At 37.7% G+C, this 21,295-nt stretch overlaps 1 protein-coding gene across 1 annotated transcript in view; it reads right to left on the reverse strand.

Annotated features, from left to right (window-relative positions):
• Positions 1-981: 981 nt before the first annotated feature.
• The window catches only part of LOC103103225 (serine protease 58-like), a 112,916-nt gene continuing 92,602 nt past the window's right edge, over positions 982-21,295 (reverse strand). Inside the window, exons 2-6 of the mRNA XM_007494531.2 lie at positions 5,723-5,770; positions 3,970-4,105; positions 2,956-3,206; positions 1,702-1,850; positions 982-1,240 (exon numbers count right to left, since the gene is read on the reverse strand). Coding sequence (XP_007494593.1) covers positions 1,091-1,240; positions 1,702-1,850; positions 2,956-3,206; positions 3,970-4,105; positions 5,723-5,762 — 726 coding nt within the window. The 5' untranslated portion in view covers positions 5,763-5,770 and the 3' untranslated portion in view covers positions 982-1,090. The remainder of the gene's footprint in view (positions 1,241-1,701; positions 1,851-2,955; positions 3,207-3,969; positions 4,106-5,722; positions 5,771-21,295) is intronic.

The raw sequence follows: 21,295 nt of genomic DNA on the forward strand, positions 1-21,295 counted from the left end.
ACTCTGTCCTCCCCCTCCACTTTGTATTCTTCTTGCTTAGCATATTGCCTGGCACATAGTAGGCACGTAAGAGATGCTTACTGACTGACTTTTCTTATCAGTTGGAGCTGCATACAGACTAGCTTTGCAATAACTTGGGAAAATGAGAGTAAGGAGAGAGCAAACTTTTGAATAGTGGGCAGGAGTTATAATAGGAAGGGCAGTGAAAAATTGCATAAGTGAGAATTATAATAAAGTTTGATTCAAATAGGCCTCCCCATACTTTTGATTTCCAAGATAGTGATTCTAAAGATTTTGTTGTTCTTTAGTTATCTCTTCATGATTCCATTTGGAGTTTTCTTTTCAAAGATACTAGAGTGGTTTCCCATTTCCTTCTCCAACTCATTTTATACATGAGGAAACTGAGACAAACAGGATAAATTAACTTGCCCATGGTCATTCAGCTAGTTTGTGTCTGAGGTCAGATTTGAACTCAAGAAGATGAGTCTTTCTTGACTCCTGGTCCAACACTATCTATTCACTGTGCCACCTATACCTGACCATCTCTAAGCCTTCCTTTCCTCTAATACCCTTAGCTTGAATGTTCTGATTTATGTTTGTAATCTCCCCCATTAGCATATGAGTTCCTTGAGAGCAGAAGCTATTTTTATTTTTCTTTAGATTTTTAGAACCTAACACAGTGACTGGCTCATAGTTAAGAGCTTAATAAATGCTTTGTTGTTTTTTTTTTCATTACTTAAATTTTTATGGAGATTGAGACCTAGAAAAGACTTTAGAGATTACTAGTCAATCTTATTTTACAGATGGGAAAACTGAGACCCAGAGAGATGAAGCAACTTTTCCAAAAGTCACCCAGGAAATAAGTTTTAAAAATCTAGTTTCTCGCTCCCACATCCAGTTTTCTCTCCACTACTTAAGGTACCCCACAATCACCTATCCCACCATGACAGATTCAATTAAGAATAAATCACACAGAGAAGGTATTTTTCGAGGACTCCATTCAAGTTATGTTCTGAGGCTGGAGGGAGAAGAAAGGACTAGCAATGTTATACCCCGAGTCATGGTCATCAGGAGAGGGAGCAATAGTGCCTCAATTTTTCTCAATAATGTCAAGGATCCAGTTTCTGTATTTGTATACTTTGGTATAGTAGCCGATATCCCCTTTCAGAACACATCCATCTGTCCAGGATAGGATCCCATGGAGCTGTCCTTTGCAAATGGCTGCAGAGGCAGACACCTCCTGACAAAGAATTGACAGATAGGGTCAGAATGCCTTCTTCCTTCCCATCTTCCCATTCCTCCAAATTCCCTCCCCAACCCCTGACTGCTAAGTCTCCATCCCCAGGAACCCAAGGGTCATCTTGAAGGGTTCTTTCAGCAGCTGAGATCAGGAAAATGAGGCGAAAGGTGAAGGTACATCCTCCTCACACCATTCTTCTTGCCATCTCACCAGGTCCCCAGCTAGACATAATATATAGTTCAGCCACATATAGGAGATGGAGACTGCTACAATACAGCTACTGAATCCCAAGATCTGACTCAGAAAATAGAGGGAGAGATGTACATTTCCAAGCCCAATCTCTCTGGCTTCTTGCCTCAGAGGCAAAAACTCTGGTGGGGGGGGGGTGGGGGAGTCAAGACAATACCAACTCGGACCAAATTAAAAAGTGGAAGAGAGAGCAGTGAGGAGGAGAGAGGTACCTGACAGACGTTCTGCTGATGTGGATACATTCCTGCACAGAACATATTATTCATGCTCCTGGCAGTGATATTTCTTGGAGAGGCTCCCTTGCATTGAACAGGAGAAAGCCACCGAGCCATTTGATTTATTTGAATGTCTGCATCTGTGACTGGGTACAAGGAAGAGAGGACAGACTTTTATTTCTCTTTGTTCCTTTTCTGTACTCATGGGCATCCCCTCCTCCCAACCTTCTTCACACAGTGCAGTGAACAGCAAGTCAGAATTGGAGTCAGGGAGACCCTGGGTCGTCTTGCTTCTGATATTTGCTAGCTGTGTGACCTTGGATACATCACTTAACATTTCTGAGTTTGTTTCTAAAACATTGTTGGAGAGGAGGGACACCTAGGTGGTTCAGTGGGTAGAGGGTAGGGCTAGAGATGGGATGTCCTGAGTCCAAATCTGGCCTCAGACACTTCCTAGCAGTGTGATCCTGAGCAAGTCACTTAATTCCTCATTGCCTAGTCTTTAACCACTCTTCTGCCTTGGAACCAATACACTGTATTGATTCTAAGTAAGAAGGAAAGAGTTGGTTTTTTTTTTTTTAAGTGGTTGGACTTTGTGGCTTTTAAGATACCTTCAGCTCTAATTCTATGATCCTCTTCTCTTCTGCCCCCTTCCCAGGAGGAAGAAGGGAAAAAGAAAAGAACTAAAGATTATAGAATTAAAAGGAACAAGTTATCCAAAGTTGGAAAATCCATAACCTTCAACGTATGGGTTGGTGTGTACCTAGATTTGTGTGAACACATACCCATTTATGTATCTATGTGTATTTGAGAAAGAGAGAAGTGCCCCAGAAACAGGGAATTCCAGTGGTTTATGGTAGGCTTGATTAGTGAGGGCAACTCCTATGTCTTCCACTGAATGGTAACCAATACTCACTGGCCATCATCTCTAGCCTCAGTTCCAAAGAGGTATGGCCACCACTCAGCTGGGGCTCAAATGCTTTCTGCCTTTTCTGCTCTTATATCAATCTCCATCTCCATCTGGCAGTTGAGTTCTTTCCAAAGAGGAGGGTAGAGGAACAGAAGGATCTATTACCTATTATTCGATTGCTTATCTTCTGATGGACCCCCCAGTATCTCCTCATCTTGACCCTTCTTCTCCCTCCAACTGGGCTTTTTGCTCTCTAATTCATTTGCCCTAAGCAGTCCTGACATGAGTGCTTGGCTACTACACTGAAGGTGTAGTAGGCGCTGCAGCCATCTGATACTCACAAGGATATTTCCAGTTCTGACTCCAGCCAGAAATAACACATATTGATCCGTCTAGGTCATTGATACTAGTAGGCAGATCTACCAGCACATGTTGGTTGTTGGACTTGGCCAGCTTGATCAACATTATGTCATGTTCAGGAGAGTCTGCTGTGAAATTTGGATGTCGGAAGAGAAATTCATAGTTTATTTCCTGATCCTGGAGCCAACCCTTAATGTTTTCGTTTGGAGAGCCTATTTTCACCTGAAGGAATCTGCAACAGGACATAGGAGATGGGGAAACCTCATTGACAATCTTCATCAAGTTATCGCTTTGCTCTTAACTCCCCCAAGGGACCTTCGACAAGTCACTACACCTCTCTCCATGGACCTCAATTTCCCATTTCTATAAGGTGAAGGGATTATGCCATGTATCTGAGCTTTCTTTTCGCTCTAAGATTCTACGAATCTAAAGAGCCCTTAGACATCTCCTTTCTCAACATCTGGTTGAATATTTTCTCTTCCCTATTGTTTCTCTCTCTTCCCCCCTAGGGAGCTCAGACTTTTTTTTTTCTCATCCCTGGAGAAAATGTTATCCTCAATTCTTTGTCTACACACTCTCCCTAAAACCCCCACCGCCCTCCTTCTTATATCACTATCCCTAGCTCTGGGAACTGTCTCTTCCTCTATCACCCACATCTTTCTCCTCCCCAGAGGAAAGATTCTCAGAGACTTCCCCTCTCCTTTATATACTCATGAGCCCAGACAACCAAAAGCCTCTTGACTCCACCCCACCTCCATCATTTGGAGAATCAGTAATGTAAGAATTTAAGATCCTAAAAAAAAGAATTTAAGATCCTTTCCCCAGAATTCCTCAAATTAATTTGTCCTTATGCTGTAAAAGCCCTAGAAACCAGTCAGTACCTTGCTTAGGGTTTTTTTTTGGGGGGGGTGGAAAGGGTCCCCAGATTGGGACCTATCCCATCTTGCTCTTGGAACCCTAGAGAAAAGAGCATATACTGAATCATCATCACTCACGGTAGGTAGCAGTGAGCAGCTGTTACCACCCACTGCTGGTGGATTAAGGTGCCCACACAAGGCTGGTAGTCGGATTTCAGGTAGGCCAAAAACTTAGTGCCAGAATTTTCATTTTTCTTATCAGCCAAGTGAGTAACTGAGGGTGGAAGAGAAAAAGGAGGGATAGAGAGAAACAAAGAAAGTTTCAGGAGATCTGATTCCATTCCCTCTGCCTGAAATGTTCTCCCTTTCTCTTTTTTTTTTTCAACCCTTACCTTCCATCTTGGAATCAATGTTGTGTATTGGTTCCAAGGCAGAAGAGTAGTAAGGGCTAGGCAATGGGGGTTAAGTGACTTGCCCAGGGTCTCACAGCTAGGAAGTGGCTGAGGTCAGATTTGAACCTAGGACCTCCCATCTCTGGGCCTGACTCTCAATGCACTGAGCTACCCAGCTGCCTCCCCCTTTCTTTCTTAACACCAGATTCCTTCCTAGTCTCTAAAACTCAATTCAAATGTTGCTCTTCCTGAACCCTTAAGCAGTAACATCCTCAGACTCTGAAAAGGCACTTTGTTTCCCCTTTCTTTGGTGAAATTATGATGTAATATTTTGTTATTATGCTTGGTGTTTGTATCTCATCTGTTAATATAAGCTCCATTAGGGGCAAGGGCCCACTCTCATCTAAACGTAGTTTCTCCAATGCATAGCAGAATCTTTTGCACTCAGAATGTGTTCCTTCGATGTTTACACATCCTATTTGACAGTGAGTAAGTTATTTAACCTCTCTGGGTCTCAATTTCCTCATATGTAGAAGGAGAAGAATGAATGAATGAATGAATGAATGAATGAGTAGATAAATGAATGAAGTGATGGCCATGGAAACTTTGAAAACCCTAGGGCAATTTATTCCTTAAACATTTATAAAATAATATATGCAAATGTTTTTAAAAAATTAAGTGCTACAGAAACTTAACAGGTTATTCAGATATTTTCCATGACAGTCTTTCCTCTTAAGGCTTTTCACTATTTCCCTTTCTATGCACCCCAATCTCTCTTTCTCTCAACAGTCTGTCATATGACTTCGTGATCATCAAAAATTAGTAATCTTGACTTCCCTTTATTTTCTCTCTAATGCAGATTAAAAAAAAGAAAAACATTGTTTTGTGTGTCATAGACCCCTTTGATAGTCTGGTGAGGTCTACAGAGCCTTTCTCAGAATAATACTTTTCAATGCACGAAATAGAATACATTGGATTATAAAGAAACCAATTACATTCAAACCATTATTAAAATATCCCCTCTTCCTTCTCAAAAAAACAAAAAACAAAAAACAAATTCATGAACCCCTTCTTAGGCCTGCATTCAAAGTTGTGTCATTGTGTAGTTCTGCATTTTCTTTTCTAACCAAAGAACTCTTAGTTCTGACTCTTCTTGCTGCTCCTTTAGCCTTTCCCATTATCCTCCCTCTTCTCTTACTCTTACCCTTGCCCATTCTCCCCAACCCTATGTCTCTGTGCCCAAAGACCTTTCATTAAAAACATTATTCTTTGTGCTGAGAGATTGAGGTTTTCTAGTGTCAGGGGAAAGCTTGGGAAATTGGAGGTTCTTGAGTCTGCAAAGAAATTGGTGGTTCCAGCAATGCTCCTCTTTTGCCTTTCCTGTCCCTTTGGGTCTTTTCCTCCCACTCCTAATCAGGACCCAAATCTCTATCTCCTGTCTTCTCCCTTATCCTGCATCCTAATACCTTTCCCATCAAGGCTTCCATGTTCACACTCACCAGCCAAACTCAGGAGACCAAAGAACAGGATGGTGTTCATGTTGGTACCTAGTCACAGGAAGGAAATTTAAGAAAAGAATCAGCAGAATCCAGCTGGTAATGCAGCCCAATTCCAAAGTGAAATGTTTGGAAGAAGGTTTGAATTAGGAAGTGATGACCCTCCCCACAGCTGACAATCTTAGTTCCTGGGCTTGGGAGCCTATCTCCTAGTCGGTTGGTACTAATACAAGGATGCGAGAGAGGAGGGGAACCAAGGCCCATCCCCTTGGATCAAGGTCTCTTCTGGGTAACCTTCTCAGCCTGGGAGATATCCGTCCCACTGGGCAAATGGACTCCAGGGCTCAGAATTTTGATGACCCTTCTATCCCCAGAGAGGCAGTCTGATTGCAGTCTCCTCTTCATTGGTTTCCATTGGATCATTTGTGTATTCTGGTTCAGCGTTGCTCCTCTATATGACCGTGACCCCACCTCTCTCTATGACACATTATCTCCTCCCCTCTGTGTGACATGGATCTTTCTCCTCTCACTGTGGTTGGCCCTAAACTCTCTGACCCTAAGCAGAAGTTAAGTGACCTGTCCGGGGTCCAAGTTCAATATTCTATCCACTTTATAATATTGCCTCTACAATATTAATATATAATTCTTAAAGCATTTTAATTCATTTAAATTCAAGTTTAATATCTATGAGTCACTGTACCCATTCACCCATTAATCTAATGATTGATTATTACTATAATTTATTATAATATAAAAGTTAATTTAATAAAGATGCAATGCTTTCAGCTACTGGGTCATGTTCTCATGGGTAATTAGGATGGGGACTGGAAGTGGAAAATGTGCAGAAGGAGGCACCATCATAGAGTAGAAAGAGTAATGTACCTGGGTTCAAACTCTGTTTTGATGCTTAATATCAATATGACTTTGGGCAAATCACTTAACCTCAATGGGTCTCATTTTCCTTGTCTATAACATAAAGAGGTTAGGTTAGATGGCCTCTGGATTTCCCTCCACTTGTAGATAGATCTATGACCACCTGAGCTTTCAGGAATCTCCTATGATGATAGGGAATACATGATCCTAAATCTCATAGTGGTCCTAATCTTTCAGTGGAGTCAAGACTCAGAGAAATGAAGACTTATGAAAGTACCCAGTGGTAGTACCTGCTAAGTATTAGAGTGGAGAGAGCAACCAGGCCTAGTGTTGGGAAGATCTGGGTTCAAATCTGACCTCAGATACTTCTTAGCTGTGTGAACCCCAGTTGGTGCTCTTCTGTCTTAGAATTGAGTCCAAGATAGAAGGTAAGAGAAGAAAGAAAGGAAGGCAAGAGAAGAAAGAAAAGAAGGAAGGAAGGAAGGAAGGAAGGAAGGAAGGAAGGAAGGAAGGAAGGAAGGAAGGAAGGAAGGAAGGAAGGAAGGAAGGAAGGAAGGAAGGAAGGAAGGAAGAAAAAAGAAAGAGGTTTGTGGGAGAGCCTCCTCTAATCAAAGATTTTGACATTGCTTCCTCCTAGATTACTTTCAGATTGTGAAGGCTCCAAGTTCATCCATTGTATCCTGGGCCATAGCCAGTCATCTTGACTTTTATTCTGCCACTGGACATCAGTGACTCTGGAAGAGTGAAGCTAATGACTTTGTGCAACTGCCTCACTGAAATCCAATTCATGCTTAAGTCAAGTGATGCCAATAGTCCTCTTGGAAAATGAAGAACCTACAATACTTTGTGCTTATTCTGTATGCTTACATGTATGTTTATATGTTGTCACTCCTAACAAAATGTAAGGTTCTTCAGGACAGGGCTTAAAAATTTTTTTCCCTTTTTATATCTTCATTGCCAGGAATAGTACAGGGCACAGGGCAGCTGCTAAATAAATATTTGTTGGTTGATTAATTGAGGGGATTTTCTCTTAAATTTCCTTTCTATCTTTCTATCTAATAACTGATGATTAGTGATAGTAGGCATGGCTAATCAATGATTAATTGAAAGCTTGATTGCATTTTCCTTGTGTGAAAATGAAATTAATTGACTCTCCCCTGATTGTGAAGATTAAATTATAAACCTTGCCCACTATATTCAAAAATCTGTTTCTTCTTCTTTGCTACTATGTGCAGTGTAGACAAAACTGAAAAGGGTTAATATCAACAAAATCAATAGCATCTAAGGGAAACCACTTTCTGCCCCATGTGGAGGGGAAGTAGCACCCTGAGTATTTGTTGGACAAACTCCACTTAAGTTATACTGTTATGGAGTTAGTTTGAGTTATCATTTTCCCAATTTCTATTCCTAGAATTTTCATTTCTAAAATTTTGATTCCTATAATCATTATAGTAATTTCTATCAGTCCTAAAGTTATGATTTCTATGATCATTATTATAGTTATTTCTATAATTATTATTTCTGTAGTTGTTATTAAACTGCATATTATTTCTGATTGCCTTGAATAAATTTCTACAGTTCATCATTTTGTGGCCCTTCTGCTCACAGAAGTGGCAGGTAATGGATCAATAGATTCTCAGAGAGGGGCAAATGCCATTGGTTGAGTATCATGCCATTTTTCCTGTTTATCAATCCTATTTCTTAAATATTTCAATTCTTTCCGAATCGTTTCCATGAAATTATTAGTCTCTTCCTCTTTTTCTTCGTTTCCTTTTGAAACAGAAGTTTTTCTCAATTCATCCAGATCCATTTCAGACCACCTTGAGCAATGAGTCTTAAAATAATTCATGATCACTTTGGAAGAGTTATTGACAAAGTGTCTTCTAATTTGTCTTATGTCATTTTCTTTAGAAAGATCAGTCTAGATGCCAACCCCCAAACTCAATGAGCCTATCCATAAATCTGGAGGGTGTCTCATCATCTGATTGATCAAGTTTTTCAAATTCTATCCATCTATATGTTTTTTCAGAGCAATCTCTCTGCAGCTAGAATAGCCTTCCTACAATGATATAATTGTAAATAATCTTCAGAGTTGTTATAGTACCATTCAGGATCCTGTGATTAACACTGTGCTGCATTGTGCCCCGGACTTTATTGACATGAGAAATTATTTCATTTTTCTCACATTCCATTAGGAAAGTCTGGAATATATTTTCAACAGATTTATAAGACAGATTATACTGAAAAAATGTCAGCCATCTTTTTCATTACCACAAAGGGATCTTCTTCATAAGTGGGTACATTTCCTATCAATTCCTTTATGTCCTTGGAAGTAAAAGGTATATGGAGTCTTAGGGTCACCACATCCCCATTGAGTCCTATTTCAGTCATTTCTCTGAAAGGGAAAGGGCCTTTATTTGAATTAGGTAATGATGAGTCAGCTTCGGGAGGAACAGTTTTGTTAGAAGGATGAGATTACCTCAGGGCTGTAATTGGTTGTGGGGGTGGGAGAAAGAACAGGAGAAGATGGGATTTCAGGAGAAGGATCAGGGGAAGTAAGATCAGCCAAGAGTTGCAGAGCATGAGAGAGGTAGTTCTACAGCTGAGATATAGAAGAGGGGTCTTCCAGCTTTATTTAGGGGGGGAGGATTTTCCTCTTTTAATGGTTCAGGAACAGGCTTGTAAAAATCAAACATGGGGTCAATATTTGACATTTGACCATGTAAGAAGTATTTGAAATTGCCCAATTGAATTTGCATGTCTGCCTGCATTTCAGCTTTAATTTTTTCATATGGTAGCATTTCTTGTCACAATATTTAGGAATAGAAAAATAAAATTACCTAGAACTATAAATTATTTTTTACCTTATTTGGACTGTGAAAGCCTTTTAGGGAAAAAAAAACCCCTAGTTTTTTGTTGTTATCATCGTTACTTTAACACTACTCTTCCTGACTGATCTCTCCAGGTTTTACTTCTTACTTAAGTTAATACTATGGACAATGGGGTTTGGAAAAAAGAAAGAGTTGTTTTTTTTTCTGTTGGGGCAGGAGGAGGACTATTTTACCCCTCTTCAGAGGGAGTGAAAGATTTTCCCCAGGTTTTTGCCCTCATAGCTAATTAAGAAACAGCCTACTTGTTGCTGGTAAGGCAAAGCTAGACTCTTCCCCAGGTAAGAACTTGAGTGTCTGCTAATTGGGTTGTTGGAGGGGGGGGTTGGGGAACCTTTGGGAACCTTTGGGAAGTTTCCCTAGATGAGGCCTCAGGGTCCAGCTGCTAAGATTAAAAGTAGTTGTGCTATATTTATTTTTAAGGGGAAAAAAGGAGTAAAAAATTGAACTTACCTCTGCAGCTGATTTATGTAGACTCAAAGTAAGCTATTAAAAACTGACTTAGGGATAGTCACAAAAGTAAAGGAAAAGTCAAGAAAAGTAGAAAGATTAAGGGTATTTCATCACAACTGTCATGGTCAGCCAAATAAAATGTAAGGGGGTAAAAGGGGTTATTATATAAAAAGGTTTGGACTGAATTATATTTAAAAATAGGTTTGTCAGGAATTTATATTAATTTCAAAGAGATTTATTTACAGTTTATTTACAAAATATAGAAAGAATGAAGTAAGAAAATCAGAGAGAGGATAGGGTAAGATATCTAGCCTAAGCACTAAGTAATTTACTCCCAGCCCCTGGCTCAACCCAGGCAGAAAGAGTTAGTTTCAGTTGGCTTTGGCAAGGGTGGGGGTGGAGGGAGACTTGGGGAAGTCTCTCTCAAGAGGTAAGTCTCTCCTGAGGCTAGTTGTTTGTTTGTTTGTTGTTGTTGTTGTTTTCAGAAAATCCAGCAGTTAAGAGTCAGCTTTTCATTTACCATGTGTCAGTGCAAAGGAAGAGATTTTTGGAATAGCCTCACCAGGAATAGAGTCTTGGGTCTGGTAAACAGATTCTCCACATTTCTCCACTCCAAAGAATGAAGAACTTTCAGTAGAACTGACCAGGGAAGTTATAACTCCCTTTTAAAGACACTTTCTTTTGTGTAACTTCCTGTGTCTTCCTCCATTTTTTACATGGACAAAGTCTAAGTCTAATGCCTTGCTTAGGACTGCCCAGGTGGCAGTCAGTTGATTCTGATTCATCACCCACTATTGCACATGTGGGTCATAGACCTCCCACTTAATGATTAAGTGGGATGTTTACACTTTTGGTAATGGGCAGATCTCCCCACTCAACTTCTAAGTAGCATGTTTACACTTTTGGTGATTAAATCTAAAAATGGACAGGGGTTACAATTTAATCTTCACAATCAGGGGAGAGTTAATTTCATTTTCACAATCAGGGTAGAGGTAAATTTAATCTTCACACCTGTCTTGGGATTGTGTTACTTTTTCTCCATTTTTTGTCTCTTGAACCTGATTTTTGAAGTCACGGGATCATAGGAATTATTGTAGGTAAGGACCTAAGAGAGACCACTTTTGTCTGATTTCTTCATCTTACAGATGAAACTGAGGTCCATGGAGGTAAAGTGACTTGCCAACAAAACAAGATCCAGAGCCAGAATTTGAACCCAGATCATCCAACAATTAATCTATTGTTCTTTTCATTCATTGTCACAGTGCTATATATTCCTGGCACACAGAGCAAAAATAGTTTCTATTCTAAAAATGGTTGTATTGATCTTGACTACTAAAAATCATATCCAAAGACCTCATTCACAGAAAATACTTTATTATGATGCTGTAATGAATTAAAACATCTACTATTACTCTTTTTTCTTATATTTTCCCAATTACATGTAGACATAATTTTTAATAGTTGTTTTCTGTCATTTTTCCATACATGTTCTCTCTCTTCCTCTCCTTTCTTCCCTCTCCCTGAGACAGCAGGTAATATGATATAGGTTCTACATGTACCATCATGTAACATGCATTTTCCATGTTTATCATATTGGGAAAGAAGACAAATTATTGCTTATAGAAGAAAAAACTCATGAAGGAAAGAAAATGAAAAATGGTCTACTGTTACTCCTTATGGGATATATCTTTTGTTATATCTGGCATTATTTCCCTTTATTTCCACTGGAGTGTGTTATTTCTTATATAAATTTAAGAAGAGAATGTCTCTTTGAAAATTAAGAATACAAAGCAATGTGAACTAATGGATTTAGCATCAGGAAGGGTTCAACTCCTGCCTTACATACTTACTTACTAGTTGTGTAACCTTCTATTAGACTCAGTTTCCTCATCTGCTAAAATAAAGGTTAGAGTCAATGCTTTCTACGATCTCTTCCAGTTCTAATTCTATGAACCTATGTCTTCTTCTGTGATTCTACAATTAAATTACTTTTTGAGCATGCTAAAAAAAATACCACTACTCCCAGCACTGGGCATGATGATATCAGTTCCAAGCATCATCCATTGGGCAAATCTAATATTAGCGTAAACAGCCAACCAACACAAAAGGTCTAAGTCTAAGCCATGGTAGCAATGTCAGGAAAACAGATGCTTATTTTTAAGTATTTGCCAATTTATTTGTATGAAGTAGGGTTCCTTCCCATGACTAGAAGACTGTAAATAAAAACATGGTACAGTATATAGGAGAAGTGTCCAGTTAATGACAAAAGGCTCACAACACTCCTGAGTATGGACTGAACTGGATTAAAATGTAATTGGGAAATAGTTCACAAAATAAATGAAATACAATGAAACATAAAGAATGGTAATATGTTACTTTCTGCAGGGATTCTTCTGCACAGTCTGGTGGCCACTGTATTTGAGTTTGATACTCTTGGCATTAAAAACAACAATAACAGCAGTGGATGGGGTAGTTAGATAACTCAGTGGAATGAAAGCCAGGTCTAGAGATGGGAGGTTGTGGGTTCAAATATGACCTCAGACATTTCCTACTTGTGTGACCCTGGGCAAGTCCCTGCCTAACCCTTATTGTTCTTCTTCCTTGAGACTTAGTTTTGATTCCAAGACAAAAAATAAAGTTTAAAAAAATCGCAGTAGATTTAGAGTTAGGGGATCTTTGTTCACGTCCTACCTCTGATTCTTACTACCTGGGTGACTTTGGGCAAGTCACTTAATTTGGGGGTCCTTCAGTTTCCTCATCTTTCAAATGAGGAGGTTGGACTAACTGGCTTCTATGTTCCTTCAAGTTCTAAATTTTTGAGCTTTCAAAATGTAAGAGGGACATATCTCATAAATTCCCCCCAAAAGGTTTCTTTACCACTCTCAGCTTTTGTATTGTCTGTCTGTATTTGTGACAAAGCTGAAGATGAAGCAGGAGATGAGCCCAGTTTGTTCAGTGGCAGCATACAGGGGAGTCTTATGTATGAACTTGACTATGAGCCACTCATCAGCCGCTAAGCTTTTGGGTGGCAAAGTCCTCTGAAAGAGGCAAGAGAAATAAATGAGGCCTACAAAGGTGCCAAAAGAGATACCGTAGAGCTGGTTAGGGGGTTAAGATACCGCCCGGCACCCTTGTCCACGACACTTGCTAGAACCTGGATTTGCTGTCACGTGGACATGTCCTTTTAATAACTCCATTACTATTTTTAGTTGTATCAGCACTGACTCACAATGCTTATTATTTTGAAATATGACTCAATTTTGATAACCCCAGCTGGATCTCTATTTTTAATGCATAGACTATTCATATGCTACTTATAAGTAAGTGGCTTAAGTCTTCTATAGTTAATTCACTCAACTGCAAGGTGTGCAAACAGACCCCTAAAAAGAACCATTGAATTTGGAAGTTTACCTTTGGCAAGGCAAATATTTAACATTAATGGCATATGGGAAATTTAAAATTCTACACTGCAATATGGCCCTTTACGTCAATACCTACTTGTCCTCTCAAGACCATGATACTTCAATGGATTTGCGATTTCAGCAATCTCTTCATAGAACAGACTCTCCAATGGTGAAAATCACAGCCCATTCATACCTTCTCATCTTATGGCTTGACCCCTCCATTTATCTTTCCAAGATTCCTATACTTTGTTCCCTTCCTTGAACTACATGATCTAGTGACACTGGTTTCCTTGCTTTTCCTAACATCAGACTATCCATTTCCCAACTCTGAGCATTTTCCCTAGCTGTCTGCCATGTTTAGAATTCTCTCCTTCCTCATTTCTGCCTCTTAGATTCCCTAACTTCCTTCAAGTCTTAGTTAAAGTTCGTCCTTCATGAAGTGATGCAAAGTGAAGTGAGCAGAACAAGAACGTTGTACACAGTGGCAGCAATTATATACGATGATCAGCTGTGAATGACTTGACTATTATCAGTAATGCAAGGATCCAGGACAGCTCCAAGGGACTCCAAGAGAAGAAAAAGGCTCTTCACCACTGTAGAAGGAACTGATAAAGTCGAAATGCAGATTCAAGCCTACTCAAGTCTACTGTTCTTCACTTTATTTCTTTCATGAATTCTTCTCTAGTATAAACAACATGTGTCTTCTTTCACATTATGAGGAACATGGAAATGTGTATTGTATGACAACCCATGTATCTTTCATTTCATATTACCTGTTGTCTTGAGGAGGGGAGAGGGCTGGGAGAAAGAACATGGATGACAAAATGTCAGAAAATAATCATTAAAATCATAACATCATAAATCATTAAAATCATAAAAAATCATGTTGTCTGGGAAAAACAACAAAAAAGTCCTACCTTCTATTAGGAGCCTTTTCCAGTCCTCTCATAATCTTGGTAACTTCCCAATTTAGCCTATATTTAGCTCGTTAGTACCGAGTTGCTTGCATATTGTCTCTCTCATTAGACTGTGAGGTCCTTAAGAGTAGGGACTGTTTTTGACTTTCTTTGTGTACCCAGCACTTAGCAGGGTGTCTGATACATAGAAGATACCTAATAAATATTAGTTGACTGAATGATAAAGAATCATATACCTACAGCTAAAAAGGACCACAGAGGTGATCTAGTCCAACCCCTTTCTTTTACACACAAATAAACTGAGAGTAGCAACATTTAATCAACTTGCCCAAGGTCACACAGAAGAGAGTCAGAGGTAGAACTTGGACCTAGGTCCTCTGACCCTAGAGATAGTACCATTGTGCCATGTTGCCTTTTGAATGGCTTTCATCCATATCTTCCCATAAACCTTTCGTGGCAATCCACCCAATGTTTTGGGGACTTTCCTCTAATTCTCTCTACAGTCTATGCTTGCTGGTATATCATTTTGGCAGTGGATGTGTCTGAGCTATCTATATCTTAACTGAATGGTTAGGAGGAAAGAAAGTAATTGTAAACCTTCAAGTGATTTAGAAATGGAAACTATTATTGTCAAGTAATGGAAACAAGATTCAAACCTAGGAATCCCAACCCCATATTCAATGCTTTATACCTCCTGGGCCTAGTGTAGACCCTTGCACATACATAACAGGTACTCACTACATTTTGGGGGGGGGGTGATGTTGAATTATAAACATGCAGTATTTCTCCTTCAAAATAAAATTTCTACTTATAATTATGAGTCATGTCCAAGTCACAGACAGAATTGTTTCAAACTAGTAAGAAAAAGAGCCCAAAATATACCTTATCAATACATTTATATTTTTATATTCTTACATACAACATTGTTATTAGTTAATTAATTAGTTAACTAATAGCTATCTAAAATAAATTATCAGCAGATTTCTCTGAAGATAGTGGCATTGGCAGAAAATTAAGCAAAGGGTACAAGGAATCATAGATTTTAGATTATCTATTTAAAAAAAAAAACAACAACCTAACAGGGCAGCTGGGTGATTCAATGGATAGAGAGCCAGGTCTAGAGAAGGGAGGTCCTGGGTGCAAATCAGGCCTCAGGAGGTAAAGGTTTTAAAAACATTAGCCTAACCATCACTGAGATTCTTGTGCAATGATCAGTGATTTGACAATATGATTGGAAGAACTGAATCACATCAATATCTCCATTCTTACTATAAATGATATCAGAAGACAAAAGAGGAAGAAAACAAATGAATTTTCATACCCCAAGGGGGAAAAAAAAACATGTGGCACATGAGGAAGTAGACATTTCACAAAGGAAAAGAGAGAAAAAGCAGCTGGATTAGATCAAGTTTACCCAAAGGAGAACGGTGTTAGAAGCAAAATAAAGTTAAGGATGAGAGATCAAGGTCTGTGACAGGAAGGATATAAAATGCTTGAAAATAATCATGAATATCATTATTATTGCAAGTAAGACATTGAGAAAACCTCAAGAATTATTGACTCATATTTTTGGTTTCCCAGCTCTACACAATTTTTATGAGAATGACCTACAGACAAAATGAAGGCATTCTCAATGAAAGTATAAGGAAGAAACAGGCAACATTCTATAGCAGACTACATCTATGATGTCAAATTATTGACTGAAAGATGAAGAAAATGCAAGATCCTACTGAACTTATTAAAAATGTATTTCAATAGCAATACTAGACAATGACTATTTCTGAAAACTTGGCTACTCTTGGCAATACAATGATCTGGGACAATCCTGAAAGACTTAGGAAAAGGAATGCTATCCACCTCCAGAGAAAGAACTATTGGAGTTATCTTTCACATCAGTGTATTTATGGTTTTATTTTGGCATCTTGGTTATGTATGAATGTACTCTTACAACAACGACCAGTATGGAAGTGTGCTTTTTGCATGACAGTAAAAATTTAAAAATAAAAAAAAAATGTATTTCATTAAGGTGAAAGAGTGGATTGAGTGATGAATCTGGAGTCAGGAAGACCTGGGTTCAAATTTGACATTTGGACACTTACTAGGTGAATGGCAAGTCATTCTGCCTCAGTCTCCTCATCTGTAAAATTAAGACAATAATAGCCCCTACTCCAAGGGTTGCTGTGAAGATCGAATGAGATATATTTATAAAGCGCTTTTCAAACCTTAAATTGCTACAAAAACTAACTACTACTTTATTATTCTTTGATGGAGCAAAATTTCATCTTAAAGTCTTTCTTCATTGTGCCTCCTATATATGTTTAAATCATACAAGATTTCTTATGTGTAATAGGAAATAACTTTACTTAATGACTGTAATTATAAATGACAATTAACAGGGAAACATATGCTCAGCAAAGGTGCTTGCCACTGTTATGGAGGCTGTCCAGCAAAGATTCCAGATGGAAGAGATATTTCCTTTAGATGGTGATTTGTAGATGACATTGTGCTGGTTGCATCAAGCTCCAGAACACTTCAAAGCTTCCTAAATGAGATCCATAATCATACAAAAAAAAATAGCTATTTATCAGGATGGTGCTGGTAAATGCTTAACACTAGCTCTCTGAAAATGGCATGACACTTTTAAATTCAATCTGTATTATGAACATTTTTTCCATCACTTTTTAAAGTCTATCAACAAAACAATAAATCAAACCTTGATTTGTAATGTTTGTCAAATTCCAAGGAGGAAATGCTCATCATGAAAATTTAACAATCAGATTTCCTGAGGCAGTATGAGATAGCTTCAGAAACATCTCTGCATACATATGGGAAAAACAAAGTAGACAAAGAATGTCTGTTATTTAGATTTTGACCTGCACTTCCATGGATAGACCAAAGAGTTGGTGCATCAAGATATATATCTTGGATAGAGCTATAGGTGGGGTGTTAACTGGTCTCAGAATTGATTAGAAAGAAGAGAGGGGATTGAATTGAAGTTGGTCAATTGTGCGATGATTTTGACAACCCCCAAACATTCCCCTAAAACAAAGACCCAACCTTTTAATGATGATATTCATCTAGCCTGGATCTGACAATAGCTCACACCATCACTTATTTATATGATTCTGGACCATGCTGTGTGTGGGCTCTGAAATAAGTCAAGTCACATAGTTGGGTCCAATTCACATCTTTGATCTGTGTAACTCTGAGCAAATTACCTAACCTCCCTGGGTTTCCTTTTTCTCATTTATAATGAAAGATTTGGACTAGATTGCTGCTGAGATCTCTTTCAACTTTCCTATGAAATGACACCAACTTCTGTGTCTCATGAATTTTAGAGTTCTTTCTGTCCTCTTGCCATCAAGTTATCTGCTGTTCTGAATTTTGTTTTATTGCTGTCTTTTGTTTTTGCATTATTCACATTTCTCAATATATCACTACAGTTTTTCCCTCCCAGAGAGCTATTATATATACTCAAAAAGAAAAAGAAAGAAAAAAAAGTTCAGCTAAACTAAACACACTGATCAAGTATTTTATATATACAATATTCTACTACATAATACTCAACCTTTACAAAAAAGGGAGGTGGGGGTATTCACATACCTTTTCTCTGAAACTGATATTAATAGGTCGTTATAATTTACAAAATTCAATTTCAATTGTGGTCTTGTTGCTATTCTTTTGATTTGCTTTGGTTTGATCATGGAATATGTGATTTTCCTGGTTCTGCTTACTTTACATTGATCCATATCTTTTTTAGTTTCTCTATATTCATGACATTCATTTCTTATAGCTCAGTAATATTCCATTGCTTTCATGGACCACACAACTTGTTTAGCCATTTCCCAATCAATAATAAGCATGTGCTTTGTTTACAGCTCCTTTCTGCTATGAAAGTGCTGCTCTAAATATTTTGATGTATATGGGTGTTTTTGTTTTTTTTTTTAACTTCCATGAGGTATATGTGCCTTGTATTAGGATACACAGAATGCATATTTTAGGTATTTTATTATGATAACTTCAAATTACTTTTCAGAAGAGCTTGGACCAATCTACAACTCTAACAACAATGTATGAGTAGATCTGACTTTCAAAACTCACTCTTAATAATGAAAATTTTCAACTTTCTGTCATTTTTGTCAGTTTGTTAGGTGTGAGGTGGAACCCTAGTGTTGTCTGATTTGTATTTCTCTTATTAGTAATTTGGAGAATTCTTTCATATTGTGAAGATTGGATTTGACTCTCACTTGATTGTAACAATGAAGATACTTAGCTCTTCCCTAATTGTGAAAAATTAAATTGTAACTCATGTCTGTTTTTGTAGATTTTAATCCCATTAAGTGTAAACATCCTACTTAAAAGTTAATTATGGAGACCTGCCTATTTTTAGATTCAATCACAAAGAGTGCAAACACAATACTTAAAAGTTAAGTATGAAGATCTGCCAATTTAGATCTAATCACCAAAAGTGCAAATACCCCACTTAATCATGAAGTGGGAGGTCTGTGACCCATGTGTGCGATAGTGGGTAATGAATCAGAATCGACTAACTGCCTTCTGGGCAGTCCTAGAGCTGAGTGTCAGCTGGGATTGGTAGATGTGGAATTAGGGGAAGTGACACAAGAGAAAATGCCTTTAAGAGAGAATACTTCACAGAGATGGGATTCTTGGAGTGGAGTTCAACTTGAACTTCACTTCTGCTAGAAGGCAATTCTTCATGCTTTTGAGTTGAGACTGGTGAAGAGGGGCAGAAGGATCTGCTGACTGAAATGACATGTGGTGAGTGAAAAAATCTGACTCCTAACTACTGGTTTTTCCTCTGAAGAGACCAGCCTCAGGAAAGACCTATCCTCTTGAGAAACTGCCCAGTTCCTCCGCTTTGCTGAGGATGGTCGAAACTAATTTTCCCTGCTCAGAGGGTCCAGGAATAAATTACTTAGTGCTCAGGCTAGATATCTTACCTTATCCTCTCTCTGATTTCTTGCTTCACTTTTTCTACATTTTGTAAATAAATTGTAAATAAAATATCTTTGGAATTAATTAAATTCCTGGCAACTATACTCCTAAATAATCAAGTCCAACCCTTAAAAATTAATCATTTTTCACCCTTACAACATGATTGTTAATATCTACAGATTTTCTTTTGAGAACAATTTGTTCATATCTTTTGATAACTTAAAACATTGAGAAATGAGTTTGGCCTTTATATTTCTATTAGTTCTCTAAATATCTTAGTTATGAGACCCTTGTCAAAGATATTTGATGAAAAGATATTTTTCTCAGTCAATGATTTCTCTTCTTAGGTGCATTCATTTTATTCATGCAAAAGCTTTTCAATTTCATGTAACTGGAACTATTTTATCTTTTGTAATCACCTATCCTTAGAAAAGAATTCCCTCTTTTGTCATAGTTTTGATCTAGTGTTTTTCTAAAAAAAATTTTGTGGTCTAAAAACATATATTCAGGTCAAATACCTATTTTGAGCTTATTGTGGAGTATAATGTAAGATACTAATATAAATCTAATTTCTGTTTTTCCAAACAGCTTTTTTCCCAAGCAATTTATGTTCCAAGGATTATTGAATACTGGACTATTAAGTTAAATTTTTTCTCATTCTATCTTATTCAGTATGTTTCATTGTTTTCCTTTTCTATTTTTAAAGAGTAGCAAGTATTTCTGACTACTAATTTACAGTATTTTACTCCTCTTCATTCCATTTTTCATTATTTCCATGGAGTGTCTAGATCTTTTACTCTTCCAAATGAATATATTTTTTTTGTCTAGTTCTATAAAGTACCTCTTTGTTAGTTTGATTGGTATAGCACTAAATCTTTAAGTTAATTTTGGTAGTATTGTAATTTGTATTATATTGGTAGAGCCCAGTCATGAACTAGAAAATATCTCTTCAATTATTTAAGCTGATTTTTATGTCTTTAAGGAGTATTTTGAAATTGTATCTACTTAGTTCTCAGCTGTACATCAACAGAAATGAATGAATTTGTCATGTCTTTGGTATTTTTATGCCTTTTATTTGTTTTTCATTTCTTGTTGCTCATGCTAGCCTTTACTATGTCAAGTAATCCCACTGTTACTGAAGTCAGTTTTTCTGCTTCTAGCAGCATCCATACATGTTTCTAATTTCGTACTTTTATTTTATTGTGGGTTTAAAAACCAGATCTCAAGAATTATAAGAACTTTGCATAAGGAGAGAAAATTGGTTCTGAATTAGCATTTGATGGGTTTTTATGACTAAAATCCATGGCCTTCATGACATCTCTTTTGGTTGCTCAATGACCTCTTCATTCAGTTGTATCCTATGCTTTGTGACCCCCTTTGGGGTTTTCTTGGTAGAGATACCAGAGGGGTTTGCCATTTCCTTCTCCAGCTCATTTTATAAAAGAGGAAACTGAGGCAAACAGGGTTAAGTGACTTGTCCAAGGTCACACAGCTGGAAGTGTCTGAGGCTGAATTTGAACTCAGATCTTCCTGACTCCATACCTGGCATTCTATCCACTATTCTAGCTTCCTTCCCCTCTTTGCTTGCTCCTGTATAAATTTTGGATTATTGTGGGTACCAAAAAAATGGCTTCTGAATAAGTGGAGTTGTACTATACTTTCATTCATGGAAATGATATTAATAATCTCTCTCTTCCTTCATGATGCCATTTAATTGGTTGTCCAGCTAGGCAACATACGATAGCAAGTATTTTTGTTCTTGAAATATTAACTAGATTTACAATCCCCGACACATTTGCCCTCTGGTTTCTAGTGCTACAATAACATTTTTAATTAGGAGTATTTGTCAGCATTTGGATAACTAAACAATTAATTCATGGCAAAGGTTTTTCAGGATTTTATACCAGATGTTTGAAGATGTAGTAGGCTAGCCAAATACATGCAAAACAACATACATGTAGGCTCTAGTCTCCAGAGTTAGATCAGAGACAGATCAGATGACTCACAGATACATGGAAATAGATCAAAAACAAATAGCACGTATTTGAAAAGAACACTTTTGTTAGACAGGGAGTGGGGATTTTT

This window comes from Monodelphis domestica, chromosome 4, assembly GCF_027887165.1.
Source record: "Monodelphis domestica isolate mMonDom1 chromosome 4, mMonDom1.pri, whole genome shotgun sequence".
In the NCBI taxonomy this organism is placed as follows: Eukaryota; Metazoa; Chordata; class Mammalia; order Didelphimorphia; family Didelphidae; genus Monodelphis; species Monodelphis domestica.